This window comes from Poromitra crassiceps (assembly GCF_964638095.1).
Source record: "Poromitra crassiceps genome assembly, chromosome: 9".
Taxonomy (NCBI): Eukaryota; Metazoa; Chordata; class Actinopteri; order Beryciformes; family Melamphaidae; genus Poromitra; species Poromitra crassiceps.
The window spans coordinates 44,862,747-44,876,638 of NC_139630.1; the positions used below are offsets into that span (position 1 = coordinate 44,862,747).

The 13,892-nt window shown below is 43.9% G+C and overlaps 1 protein-coding gene across 1 annotated transcript; it reads right to left on the minus strand.

Moving 5' to 3' along the window:
• Positions 1-1,106: 1,106 nt before the first annotated feature.
• On the minus strand, positions 1,107-12,444 carry ints7 (integrator complex subunit 7). The gene is made up of 20 exons (XM_083643689.1): positions 12,315-12,444; positions 11,943-12,072; positions 11,002-11,148; positions 10,740-10,877; positions 10,572-10,618; positions 10,179-10,378; positions 9,489-9,611; positions 8,565-8,682; positions 7,917-8,051; positions 7,707-7,804; positions 7,240-7,479; positions 6,629-6,766; positions 5,389-5,595; positions 4,948-5,142; positions 4,733-4,836; positions 4,562-4,630; positions 3,217-3,349; positions 2,891-2,989; positions 2,139-2,324; positions 1,107-1,830 (listed from the first exon to the last, which is right to left on the minus strand). The coding sequence occupies exons 1-20, from the start codon at positions 12,406-12,408 to the stop codon at positions 1,540-1,542; spliced, it is 2,892 nt and encodes a 963-aa protein (XP_083499815.1). The 5' UTR covers positions 12,409-12,444; the 3' UTR covers positions 1,107-1,539.
• Between the last annotated feature and the right edge of the window lie 1,448 nt (positions 12,445-13,892).

A 13,892-nucleotide genomic window follows, 5' to 3' on the forward strand; every position in this document is an offset into this window, starting at 1 on the left:
CTACAGTAGACTCCTCTCTCCATATTACCTCTTTACACACTTCATAGAGCAGCTACAGTAGACTCCTCTCTCCATGTTACCTCTTTACACACTTCAGTTAGAGCAGCTACAGTAGACTCCTCTCTCCATATTACCTCTTTACACACTTCATAGAGCAGCTACAGTAGACTCCTCTCTCCATATTACCTCTACACACTTCATAGAGCAGCTACAGTAGACTGCTCTCCCCATATTACCTCTTTACACACTTCAGTTAGAGCAGCTACAGTAGACTGCTCTCCCCATATTACCTCTTTACACACTTCATAGAGCAGCTACAGTAGACTCCTCTCTCCATTTTACCTCTTTACACACTTCATAGAGCAGCTACAGTAGACTCCTCTCTCCATATTACCTCTTTACACACTTCATAGAGCAGCTACAGTAGACTCCTCTCTCCATGTTACCTCTTTACACACTTCATAGAGCAGCTACAGCAGTTACCTCTATACACAATTCAGTTAGATAGCAGTTACAGTATACTCCTGTCAGCATATTACCTCTTTACACACGTCAGAGCAACTACAATAGACTCCTCTCACCATATGACCTCTTTACACACTTCAGTTAGAGCAGCTACAATAGACTGCTCTCCCCATATTACGTCTATACACACTTCAGTTAGAGAGCAGTTACAGTAGACTCCTCTCACCATATTACCTTTATATACACCTCAGTTAGAGAGCAGCGCAGTAGATTGTTTTGTGAATAGCTTATGTAAAACATGCCACATTTTTATTATGTAACATTTTCTTGTTTGGGAAGGAGCGCTTTGGACTGTTGTTTGTTTGAGGTGCTCTTTGGATAGAGGGATTGGCTTATGGGCGTGCTCTGTACTGTGTGTGTGTGTGTGTGTGTGTGTGTGTGTGTGTGTGTGTGTGTGTGTGTGTGTGTGTGTGTGTGTGTGTGTGTGTGTGGCTGCATGCATGTGTTGTGGTTGTGTGACAAATAAAAGCGGGTTTGTCCATCCAGTTCTTCTTCTATCCTGAGTGTCCTTTATGGCTGGTTAAAATATTTTAAAAGGATTATGCATGGTGTGCAGAATTCAAATTAAATTGGATCTTTTATTCAATGGAAAAAATATGTACATATTATCTTGACGTTCTACAAGACAGAACTGGTCAAATACACGAGCTAGGCAAGTCATGGAGGAGTTCAGAAGGTAGAGCAGAGCAGGGGTGTCAAACATACCGCCCGGGGGACAGAACCGGCCCACCAAAGGGTACAATCCCAACTCACAGGATGACTTTGCAAAGTGTGAAAATTGCACTGAGAAGTCCATTCCAATTTTTCAAGCTCGGGATTTGACACCTAATGTTGATGCACTTGTGAAGGCTAACACGTACCAGATTTCAGGAGCAAGTTACAATATGAAGTAGCCTATTCATGTTTTCTGCACCGCAGATTTATGCCTTGGACTAGAAGCGGGCGTATGTGCTCCTCTGTGGAGCGGGCTGTGCCCCGCTCTGACACCCCTGCAGAACATCAAGTGGACTTGGACTAGAAGCGGGCGTATGCGCTCCTCTGTGGAGCGGGCTGGGCCCCGCTCTGCTGCTGCTGCTGAAGCTGGTGTCGGAGCTGCTGGGAGTAAGGGTCCTCCAGGGACTTGACCGACACCATTGTCTTGGGCCCGGTCTTCCACTCGATGCCGCTCTCGTCCACCACGGAGGCCTCCACGGTGACGCTGTGGGTGCCCAGGATGGAGAAATTGAGCAGGAACTGGGTGCTGAAGTAGTCATTGTGAGGTTCTACCCGCTGCTCAATCTCGTTGGTCTTGGTGTCCAGGGGAATCTGAAAGGTGGAAAATATGGGAAGATTGTTAGTATTATATTTTCCCTTCTTGAGTGTGAAGTTATGAACAACTGCAGCATTAGCTAATTTCCCTCTGGGATCAGTAAAGGATTTCTGATTCTGATGTCTGCTTCTGATGTGCAGACAACAGGTGAGGGTGAGATAAACTGATATAAACACTATGTCACTCTGTGGAAATGTTCTGGACATATCTTCAAGCGGCCTATGTAGGAGAACCGTGCTGCCCTCCTGGAGCACCTAGAAATTTAGTGCGCGAATAACCAAAGATGAAAAGAAAGGCCGGATACCTTGTAGTCAGGCCCCGTCTTGCTCTGGAGAGTGGAGGTGACGTTGAGGCAGACAGACTGGATCTTGCGGAAGAGTCCCGGGGTGGAGCCGTGCTGCACCACCCCCTCCACCTTCAGAGTCAGCTGCTGGCTGCTCTGCACTGGGATGGGTTCAGTCGGTGTCCGCGGGGACGGAGAAATAGCAAGCTGGAAAAAATAAAAACAATGCATGTCTGGTTTAGAGAACGAATGAGTGTGAAAGAATGTCCTCTAAATGGCCGATTCAAACAGATGAAGAAGTGTGATCAGATTCTCAGTAGTTGTAACTGTACTGTATGGACACAAAGTATAGCTATATAGTATGTGTTGACTACAGCCCTTATGTGAGGTCCTGTTGTCAATCGCCCATGTGTAGCAGTACATCAACATCAGTGCACTAGGAAGTTAGCCAGTGGGGGCAAGGGCAAAAATGCCCCAAGAAATCTCAGAATGCCCTTAAAAACCATGATCAAGGGGCAAAAATGGTCCCCAAGATTTTGATTTTTGATTTTATTTAAAGTAATTTCATTTCCATTTCTAACACATACACTCATCAGCACCTGCAAGCTCACACACAAACAGCGCTGTTGTTCACACTACGCTTGTACCCCAAAATGTTGTAAATGCCACAATTTTTTAAACAGTGGGGACAAAAGTTTCCCCCAAAATAGGTTTTAAATTCCCCACACTGATCAACATGCATCAATGCCACCAAGACAAATCGTGTGAGTTACCTTAATGCTGGTTGACTGGAGCTTTTGGAAGAAATACCTCTGGAAGGACAGCGGGACCTTGAGCAAAGCTATGACAGCGTCACAGAGGCAACCTGTATGCTGAATAATAATACAAAAATAAAATGCATTCTTGACATTTTAAGCATTTAGCTGCTGCTTATTTCCAGATTAGCTTAACATCTAAAATGATGTTCCTAGATCAATGACACAAAGCAGAGCTTTTGTCAATGCCACTGGCCTGTATAAGGCGTGACACCCAGCAGCACAGCTACAAGCAGAAGGAAATAAGCATGATGCAAACTTGGTGATCACCACATTGACATTACCAGGTAGGAAACAGGAGGGTGTTTCTTGCTTAGGCCCTCCACTTCTTCCAGCACACAGTTGAAGACCGACATCATCCGTCTCTCATATTCGCTCTCTGTCTGCACCGACCCCAGGGTGCCATACTCCTGAAAACTAGATTACAGAAACAGAGACAGTCTGTTACAATGAAATGTTTGCCCGGGGAATGCTTCCAGGGAATTTGTATTAGGGTACTTATGATAGCGATCCCTGAAGTATTTTGTGCAGCGAAAAATCTTTATTTCAAACTAGAAATAACCGCCTCGTGGTGGTATGCCTCGGCCAACAAGTCAAGTTGCAGTCTACATCCATGTCTGTCCGGACTCATACAAGCACAAGTACCTTGAAGCCCATGGCATCGTGGTGTGGCCATTCAGCCTTATGACACTTTAGGCAATATTTGGGGGCACCTTAACAACACAGCTTAGAGCCTGAGCCCGCGAGGGTCCAGGGCCCGGGCAGGGCCAATTTTCGCATCTCTAGCTATGGTCCAGCCAGACATGCCTGTTTTTTCTTTGTTTTTTTTTACATTTTAACTGACACATTGTGGTTTTCAAAAGTGTTTTAATGTACTTTTTGTTAGTGTTGATTTGATAGGCTTAAGCTATTCGAAATTTATCAAACACATATGTTTCGGGGGAGGGGCCGGGCTTCTATCTTCAATCTAATCAGTTGATCCTTGAGTCCAAGTGGATGTTTGAGCCAAATTTGAAGAAATTCCTTCATGGCCTTCCTGAGATATTGTGTTAACGAGCATGGAACCGCGGTCATGAGGTCACAGTGACCCTGAAATTTGACCTTTGAACACCTAAATCTAATCACTTCCTCCTTGAGTCCAAGTGGATGTTTGAGCCAAATTTGAAGAAATTCCCTCAAGGCGTTCCTGAGATATCGCGATAGCTACCACGGGACTGACGGAAGGATGAAAACATAACGCCTCCGGCCACGGCTATGGCGGAAGCATAATAAAAACAAAGATACCTTTATTTCCATTAAATTCTTGTTATGCACTCGGTGTGCAGCCCAAGGGCTTTTAAAAATAAATTCTACATGTGACATTACACCATAGTTGTTTGGTTACAACATTAAACTACAGTATCATGCATAGACACTCAGCTGATGTACCAGTAAGTGTACCATAGAATCCGCCTTTTCTCAAACATATCTCAAGCCATTCAAAACCACCAAACCCCTCAGAATTCAGCCAGTTTACAATAAAACACTCTCTTCAGCTTGCTAAATGATGGGTACTAGACAATATTGTTTTCAGTTTTCCACAAAATCATCTAACAAACAAATTCACATACATCGGACTGGTCTACTCACCTGGCTGCCTGTGGGTCCAGAATCAGAGCTTCTATGACATGGGAGACAAGCAAGCAGCTCTGCTGTTGGCTGGATACGCAGTTAAAGAGAAACGCATGATTATAGGTTACAGCACATCTATACCACAGAAGTGATGTGATTGAGGACCGTCCGATTGTTTCAAAAGGATACAGCTCCACGTTACGGAGGGTGGCATAGTCCGCATCGAACGACGACTGGTGTAAGTCAGAGTAACGCGCAGCAAGGCTTCTGAACTCATCCATGGATACTTGCATCTGAGAAAGAAAAAAACAGATGGGGAAATACAGGTAGTAACTTACTTAGCATATTATTTTTGGATGGACACCTCTTCTCAGCAAAGTCACATTGTGGCAGCGGGGTGGTACCTGCATGGAGATGCGTCCGCAGCGCTGCAGCTCGTTACCCGAGGTGAGGGCTATGGAGGTGGCGATGGCGGGAGGGGGGCTGGTCTTCAGGCTGTTACAGGTACAGATGAGCTGCGACAGGGCCTGCAGGGTGTCGATCCGCAGCTTCACAAAGTCACACTGGAAGGTAAGCGGGCTCAGCGGAGTGCTGGCAGCCTGAGGGGAGAGATTTAGATGGTAATAACCATACAAAAACATCCTGATGAGATGGCCTGGTGTGCTCATTTACTTCATTAAGAATGACCTGGGTTGCTGCTTATTCAGCCCCCATACAAAGACGCTCCGCTGCGGACTGAACATCAGCAGCTGCCTCTGTCGCTGATGACAGAGGCGGAGTCACTGATGACAGAGGCGGAGTTGTATTAATGTGTTTTGACAAGCAGATGCCTGGCAGTTACTGACTGTGAGGGAGGCGATGCCCTTCTGGTAGGAGCGCAGGGCCTCGGCAATGGCGGTCATGGCGGCGCTGTAGTCATCGTCCTCCAAGTGACTCAGGCACTGCTCCGCCTGGGAGAACTCCTTCAGGCTGTTCAGCCAGAAGTAGAAGTGCTCTGACGCCACGCGGGTCCTCAGGCTCTGGTACAGCTCGCTGGAGAACTCGTGGCATCCCTGTGGATCAGTGACAGGAGTTAAACTGTCCTGTCTCAGGAGCTGGGCTGGGCTCACTGAAATCAGACACGCTATGCTCCAGAACACATTTTCATTCAAACAAATGGATGTCCCTGCCCTCTTGGACCTTTCTCGGGTCTCAGAAGAGACGTAGGGGAGGGCACACTAAGCCATTTGGGAGCACTGCGTTGCCAGCTCAGTTTGTTTGGTCTCATCCTTGGGGATCGAAAACAAGGTAATAAATACGCAGAACACAGAGAGCACTGAAGGCTGTAAGAGCTTCAATGCGGGGTAAAGTTTCATAAGCATACAGTATCTCATAGTAATGGGTCAAAATATCAAATTCATGCATAGCACTACAAAAATGTGACTGTACGTATTTGCAGAGCAGAAAAATTAAGTAATATTAGCTCACTGCTGTATAGTAATCACAAATTAGATGGCTTGCCCATCACAATTTCACAAGCTCTCCAGTCAAACTATATTATTTTCACTTTGTAATGCCATTTTTAAATTGCTGGTTGCATTCTACCAAGTCAATGCCATTGCTGGAAAGACATAATTCTGCACAGTCATACTTTATCATTATATCATGGTTGTATTAAATTGTGAACTGCATATATCGCATATCAACTCGTATGGTGAGGAGATAAGCACTGCACATCGTATCTAACAAGTATCATTGAGATGTGCAAGCCGATACCAAAAGATGGCATTCAATAGTTATTGAGGCAGATGTGTTGGAAATTCTACACACACACAGAGCATCAGATACTGTGTAAACAGTAACAATGATATCTGTGCATGTCCCTTTAAAATAGCCCAATACGTTTGGTGTGCTAGTCTGTATGAGTGTCATCAGTGTTCTAGTCTGTATGAGTGTCATGTCATCAGTGTTCTAGTCTGTATGAGTGTCACGTCATCAGTGTTCTAGTCTGTATGAGTGTCATCAGTGTTCTAGTATGTATGAGTGTCATCAGTGTTCTAGTCTGTATGAGTGTCATCAGTGTTCTAGTCAAGCAGATGAGATTACCATGCGCGAGGCCTGTCGAGCGATGCGGTACACCGTCCACCCATTAGCCACGTTCTCCAGCTGCTGCGTGATGACCATCTTCACTTCGGCTGACAGAGAAGACTGGCTGGCCACGAAAATCACTGTTGCCAAGGAAACCTGCAGCAGTCACAGTGGGTGTGACACAATGGGCATAGCAAGTGATTCTTCAGAGTTCGGACTGCATGTCAGCTATTCATCTAACATTATTTCAGGTTGATTGTCAGAAGGATGCTTAGGCCAAGAACAAAAAGCTGACATTTAAATGTGAGAAGAGGCAAGCTGTATTTCTAAAACAGGTTTGTGCCACTTTGATTTCTCCATAGAAACGACACAACTACGACTTAAACTGGCAGTTAAATAAGACTCCAAAAGCTGTTTTACTTAAAGGATAAGTTCACCCAAAAATGAAAATACAGGAGGAAAACAGGAAGTTTTTTAGTCCACAAAACATTCATGGAGTTTCACGGCAAAACGTGCCGTTGACTCTTGGCCGTATGCCAAATTCAATTAAAAATGGCCTTGTTTCTATTAGTATGTTTTGACTTTCTAAAGCCTTGCTGACAGCCTGATTCATACTCAGAGTCTCTCACCAGGAGCTCTTGCTGCTTGTCAGTGGAGGAGTGACCAGCCACTCTGTAGAGGTCCACCAGATCTCCCAGCATGGCATCTCCCAGCACCGGCTGGTGGGTGGCGATGGCGGCCAGAGCGTGGCACAGGAGAACGCGGGAGGAGTCGCAGGCGGAGTGGAGCTGACCGAGCAGGAATTCCACTGCTGATTGGCTGAGGTGAGGTCGACTCTTCAGCAGCTGAACCAATGAGGTGAGGGCCGTCTATAAATATATAGAAAGACAGGCACAAAAAAACTTAGATAGGCAGCTGGATATTGCCATGTCATGATGTAGAAGTAGGTTGGGTGATAGCATAACAATCACATATATTGCCAAATTAATGATTAACTCAGAAAACGCATTGGCAAGGGAATTCCCAGATACTTTGATGTATTCATCAAATCACATAACGCTAATGTCAACAACCTCGTGGTCGTATGTCGTCTTACTTTGAGTGTGGCCTGTGCACTGGAACTGCTGTCCTGACTGCAAAGCATCAGCAGAGATTCCACTCCCAAAACTGTGTCCTGCTCCAACTGCACTATATCTGGGGAAGAAAAATACAACGGTAATGAGCCCCGGCACACAATAGCAGATATCAGTGAGATGAGTTAAAACAAACTATGAAAACAGGCAACGAGGCATGTATGAGAACTAACCTTTCTCTGGACAGGAAATGGCAATGTTGGCGAGAACGATAACCCCGTGCGCGGCCACTGCCAGGTTACTGTGGTAACAGCATTCCTGTGCCAGTTTAACCAGGTCAGTGAGCCGAGGGGGGACTGAAGAGCTACCTGCAGAGAGAGGAGTGTGTTCCAGCATGCTGTAAATCAGTCCAGAATTATTCCATTTTAACAATATAAACATACAATACAATACAACATACAAGACAAACATGTGCCTAAAGCAGGGGTGGGCAACATTTTTTTCCAGAGGGCCATCTGACTTACATAAAGTAAGCGAAGGGCCACACATTGTCTCCCTATTTTTAACCCTCTCTCCCGCTGTTATTGTTAATTTCTCATTAATCTCCCCATATAATAGTAGTGATACAAATCCAATGGCTGTAGTAGATGGGAGGTACTAACATAATTGTGCCTTTTATTGAGTTTTTGGGGGGTTGTTTTGTTTTCCTTTGAGGATGTTGGGGGCTGGATTGAGATGGTCCAGGGGCCAGGTCCGGCCCTGGGGCCGCATTGTGCCCATGTGTGGCCTAAAGCCTAGTTTAAATAAAATGATCACATACTTAAAGCAATCTACTGTGTGACAAGAATGTCTATGTTCGAGACTTATTTAAACAACTCTACCTGTCACAGGGTTGAAGTACTGCTTGATGGCGATTGTTCCAGAGAGAGTGGAGAGGACAGCCAACATCCCCAGCTTCAGACTGTTGTAAGGGCTAGTCAGGGCGCACTCACACAGGGTCTGCAGCCACAAGGCATCAACACCATTAGATTACTCACAAGGCGTCAACACTAGGGATGTTCATTTTGAAAATTTTCCAAAATCGATAATCGGTGAGAATTAACGATCAATTATCGATTATCGATTTTATTAATACTTAGAAAATTTTCAATTTTTTTTTTTTTTTTTTTTTTTTTTTTTTAACAAAATGAATGCCTATGGCAGAAAATACGAAAGACAACGTGTTCTCCTCAATGAACTCTTTATTTCAATGTGTCTCCTCTCCAACACTGCTGTCCCCGGGCGCATGCCGGTGTGAATTTCTCATGTTTAAAACAGTTTTGTTGGCACAAAGGCCCGTGCCCAGCCAGAAAACTAGAGACTATATGAAGCTCCACCTCACGTTAGTCGGCTGTGCAATGGAGTGGGGCGAGGAGGAACGAATTCCACCCAAACCTAGTCCAATTTTTTTTTTTTTTTTTTTTTAATAATTAAAAAATCGATCCAAATGCCACAGGATCGATTCCAATCCTTAACGATCGATTATCGATTTTCGATAATTGATGAACATCCCTAGTCAACACGATTAGATTACTCACAAGGCATCAACACCATTAGATTACTCACAAGGCATCAACAACATTAGATTACTCACAAGGCATCAACAACATTAGATTACTCACAAGGCATCAACAACATTAGATTACTCACAAGGCATCAACACCATTAGATTACTCACAAGGCATCAACAACATTAGATTACTCGCACATTTCAAATCAGCAGTAAGTAAATCCAGCAATGCAATTATCAGTGTCTGAAACTCCACCTGAGTGTTTTCTCTGATCCAGAGGTGAGGAGCCTTTTTCGCCAAAAGCTTCAAGTCCTGAATTGCCAGTCTCTTGACAGCTTTCCTTGGGTCATCTTTAAGGTATTGAAGGAGAAGCTGTAACTGTTGGGGAAGGCAAAAAAAGAAAAGAAAAACAGTTTAACTTTCTTTATAGGGTGCCAGATTTCAGACTTAATTTCTAGTAACATTACTATTAAAGATGGGACAATATGCTTAAATCACAAATCAATATGCGATATGGGGTTCAGAATTCGATACAACCAGAATACAATGTAATAAATAAAAGTTCATTGACAACAAGGTATTACAGTGCAGAATTATGTTTATTTCTGAGGCGCAAATGTTTCTAGCAATGGCACTGGCTTGCTAGAACAATTTAAAAATATCAAAGTGAAACTAATATAAATTGTGATGTAGAGCCTGTGAAATTGTGATGGGGAAGCCGTCTCATTTGTGATTACGACTGCAGAATAAAATGTGACTAATATCATGATTCATTTTTCTGCTCCACATCACCACAATTTTGTATTGGAATATATTGAATTTCAATATATCATCCCGCCCCTAATGGCAATGTCTTTAACAGACTTTGTCTTGTCAAGATAAAGCAATATGCTAGGAGGTTTTATTATATATACCTAATGACAATAAGACGCCACTTTGTCCTACCTGCTTAGGGATGTGGATGAGGGAGGAGGCGGCCAGCTGGGTGAAGGTGTGCAGGGTGACGATGACCATGGGGGTGGAGGGGTAAGAACTGACCAGCTGCTGCAGAAGCTCTCTGCTGCTGGAGGCCAGGTTGGCATCATGATGCATGTGCTGCAGCATGGGGATCAACTTCAGCTTCAGGTCCACCGGAGTGTCCAAACCTGGGAGGGGGCGGTCAAGACAGAAGACAAACTGAAGCTCAAGAGATTAACTGAATAAATCCAGGCCTGCCTACTGAATGGCAACATTTCCCAGGACAGGGATGAGAGGTGTGAGAGTAATACAAAGAGTATTTACAATACTTCTCTCATTGTGGCATGGGCTTGGTCAGCGCACTGTGCTAAAAGTTTTTACCTTGAATCATCTCACTGATTTTGTTGCAAATTCCAGCTGCGAAGTCTCTGAAAATAAAAAGACAGTACCAAAAAAAACTTAAACTCATGTGGCCCAAAGGAATTAGACCGAATGTAAAGCATCATTCAGGTCAGATATCACATGCATTAACCTATGTACTCTGCTTACTTTGATTGTGCAGCGAAGCTTGCAGCAGCAAATATGGCAGCCTCCACTTCTACATTGTCATGAGAGTCCAGACTCTGGCGAATGCTGTGGTGGGCATTCTTCCTCTCTGGAATGATGGAGGCCAAACTACCAAGCATCCTGAGTGGAGAACACCAGTGAAAGATTTTAGTAAGAAAAAGAAAAAAAAAACCCATGCAACTGCATGAGCCAATAGGTGAGTGAGTATAACAGACTTCTTTGATTTAAATATAAACATTATTACCTAAGAGTGATAGCTCTGGCCACAGGGTCATTGCTATGGATGACAGAAAACACCCTTTTGACAAATTCATCCACGTTGAGGATCTTCTCTAGGTGTTTCGCACTCTGCTGTGTTACCTTCAGCACACACAGACGCAGAAAGTTGTTCCTGAAAGAGTAAAACTTATGTAAACAAATTGTCCAGTGTGACAATGAAATCTGTGAAATGAAACATTATCTAAAAGTGATTACTCGCACGGCATCCATATCCAGTGGTGTAGTGGTGCCTGGAGAAGTGGGTATACTCTCTTCATTTTATGCCTACATTTTTTAAGCAAACGCATCCAGCAAAGGATAAACACCCTATAATAGGCCAGTAGTATTTGCACATCTGTTACTTAACTTCTACTGCTAGACTTGAGGGAGTAGGGATCATTACCTAACATGGAGGGGTGTTGGTCAAATTCTTTCCTATGAAGGGCCTAAATTAATCTGGATGGATGGCTGTGGCCCAAAAATAAATGTTGATGTTATGTGAAATTACATTAAATTCTATTATTTGATAGACAATATATTAGACAGTGATCGTCTCCTTCTGGTACAGGGAGAGGCCAGACTATTCTAGTTTATCTGGTATCACTGCATTTGAGATAGAGGCTTCAAAACTGTGGAGCCAACATGGTGGTTATCGACCAGTTCAGGCCATCTGCCTTCCCTCAGGAAGGATGCTCATACCTTGAAAGCGTATTGGCTATTCTATTCTATTCCTTAAGTCGCTCCTTATCACAAGGACGCCAGTTAGGAGATGGACATCACTTTTATGGCATCAACCAGATATTTGGCAAAACCAGGAATACACTTATTTTACCTTTATTAATTCGTACACATTGAGTCAGCTGAAAAGTGGGTATACTCCGAATACCTATAAATATGCTATACCCTGCACTACACCACTGTCCATACCCGAGTCTGAAGATGTCTGCTAGTTTCAGGAACGCAGAGTTGATGAGGATGGGGAAAGGATACTTCTGGAAGAGTTTGGGGAAGAGCACCACTGCCTCACACTGCTCCCCGAGCTTCCCCGACCTCAACCCTGCAAGTACAGGGACCTCAGGTTAAAACAAAGCTATGCCCTCATGAAATCAATGAGCAGGCGCAGCAGCAGCAGCAACAAAACAACAACAGCAACAGCAGCAGCAGTAACAACAAAACAACAACAACATTGTCTGCACTAGCTAGTTACATGATACAGAAATGAAGACCGAAAACACAACAGAACCCATACTCTCTCTTTCAGTATGCTAACGAGTTAGCCATGTTGGCTAGCTAACAAACCTTTGTCCAGCTCCATAAGAGCCGAATTGGCATCAAGTTCTTGTTCGCCATAACCGGCCTCTGACAGGAATGACCGGGCCGTTGAAAGCGACATCACTCGCTAGTTTTTACACGTGAAATAACTTTGTAAATGTTGACAGCGGCTGTAATGCTGTAAGCTACTCTCATCTAGTCTGGGCACCTTCCACCCCGCTTTTTGTCATGGGGGCGTAAACCCCGGACCCAGAATTAACACCGGATGGCAATGCGCCTAACAACGTCTTTGTTGCCGTTAGCTTGACGCGGTGATGTTACCTAAACTAGAGTCTGATCAAAACAAAGCTAGCGTTACATAAACAAAACGTTTATGCAATATGGCATCTCCGCCACCACCGCCTGACACACCGGTCAAAACGGTGAAAGAGGATTCTGATACTTGGGTCAAATTGTCAAGTTAACGTGAAAGTTGACGAGCTAGAAACGCTGCCATCCGGTCTAGGGCGGGCTCTAGGCGGGAACCAGTAGGGTGACAAAATCAATTGTGGGCGGGAGCCAGGCTCTTTCTCGCCGAGAAGAGCCTGGTGACGCGAGGTTACTCTCATCAGAGGACGGCGCTGTTCTTCTTCTTCGCTTCTTCTTCTTTTGGTTTCAGACACAGTGACGGTTTAGTAGTGCATTGCTGCCTCACACCGGTGTAGATACGTAATTGCAACCTTCGCCCTCTGTGTCAAGATCATGGTCAAAAACGTTATTATTGTCTATCACATAATGATAGAAAATTGTCTTAGGTTTTAGGGACACAAAACATAAAAACATACACATATGAAAGAATCACATAAAGTTAGAACACAAATTGTTAGGCTACATAATACATACATCAGAGCAGGTGTGCAAAGCTGCATTGTATAGTGCCAGTCTATTTGGTCTTGTTTAAAAAGGATATTACAGTGGGGATTAATTCGTTTTTGTGCGTTTTCTTTTTGGCCTACTTTGTGACGTTTTGACAGTGACAGGTAAGTTGACTGCTTGTTACATGTTACATGGACCCTCACCCCATTAGGCTATATATCAATTTAAAGAACTTGTACTTTGCACTTTATAATTTATAATTTATAATTTGAGATTGTTTTCTCTATGCTCCATCTTCTGCTATTGCTGTGATCGCTGCGCTGCATTCTGCACAAAGAAAAAAATCCTCATTTGTAATATGATTACTGACTATGACTATTAAAATTATCTTGAATATTTAATCTTGCTTAACGAGCTGCTCTGCAAGCTTCATATCTGAAGGTCACATTTTTCTGATCAAACTGTGAAAGCGGCTGGTCAAAGAAAAGTTTTCTGTGATGAAACGCATCATCTTTGCAGTGTTCATGATTATGGTACATGTTCCTTGCAGTGTTTCACATCAAGGTTCCTTCATGTGAAGGATGCTGGGCTGTAGAATCTCAACTGTTATGAAGAAAAAAATAGTGCAATGACCCTGAGGGATGAACAACTTCCCTCTTATTTTCCTGTGCAATCTATGACATCAAGGTAAAGGTACTGAGGCTGGCTGCATTAAGGACAGGACAACAATTCCACAATATGCAAACTCAT

Coding starts and splice junctions, on each gene's coding strand:
- ints7 (XM_083643689.1), bottom strand. CDS start 12,408: ATGTCGCTTTCAACGGCCCGGTCATTCCTGTCAGAGGCCGGTTATGGC. Junction 10,878..11,001: donor GCCAGAGCTATCACTCTTAG/GTAATAATGTTT, acceptor TTCTCCACTCAG/GATGCTTGGTAGTTTGGCCT. Junction 2,325..2,890: donor TCCAGTCAACCAGCATTAAG/GTAACTCACACG, acceptor TATTTTTTCCAG/CTTGCTATTTCTCCGTCCCC.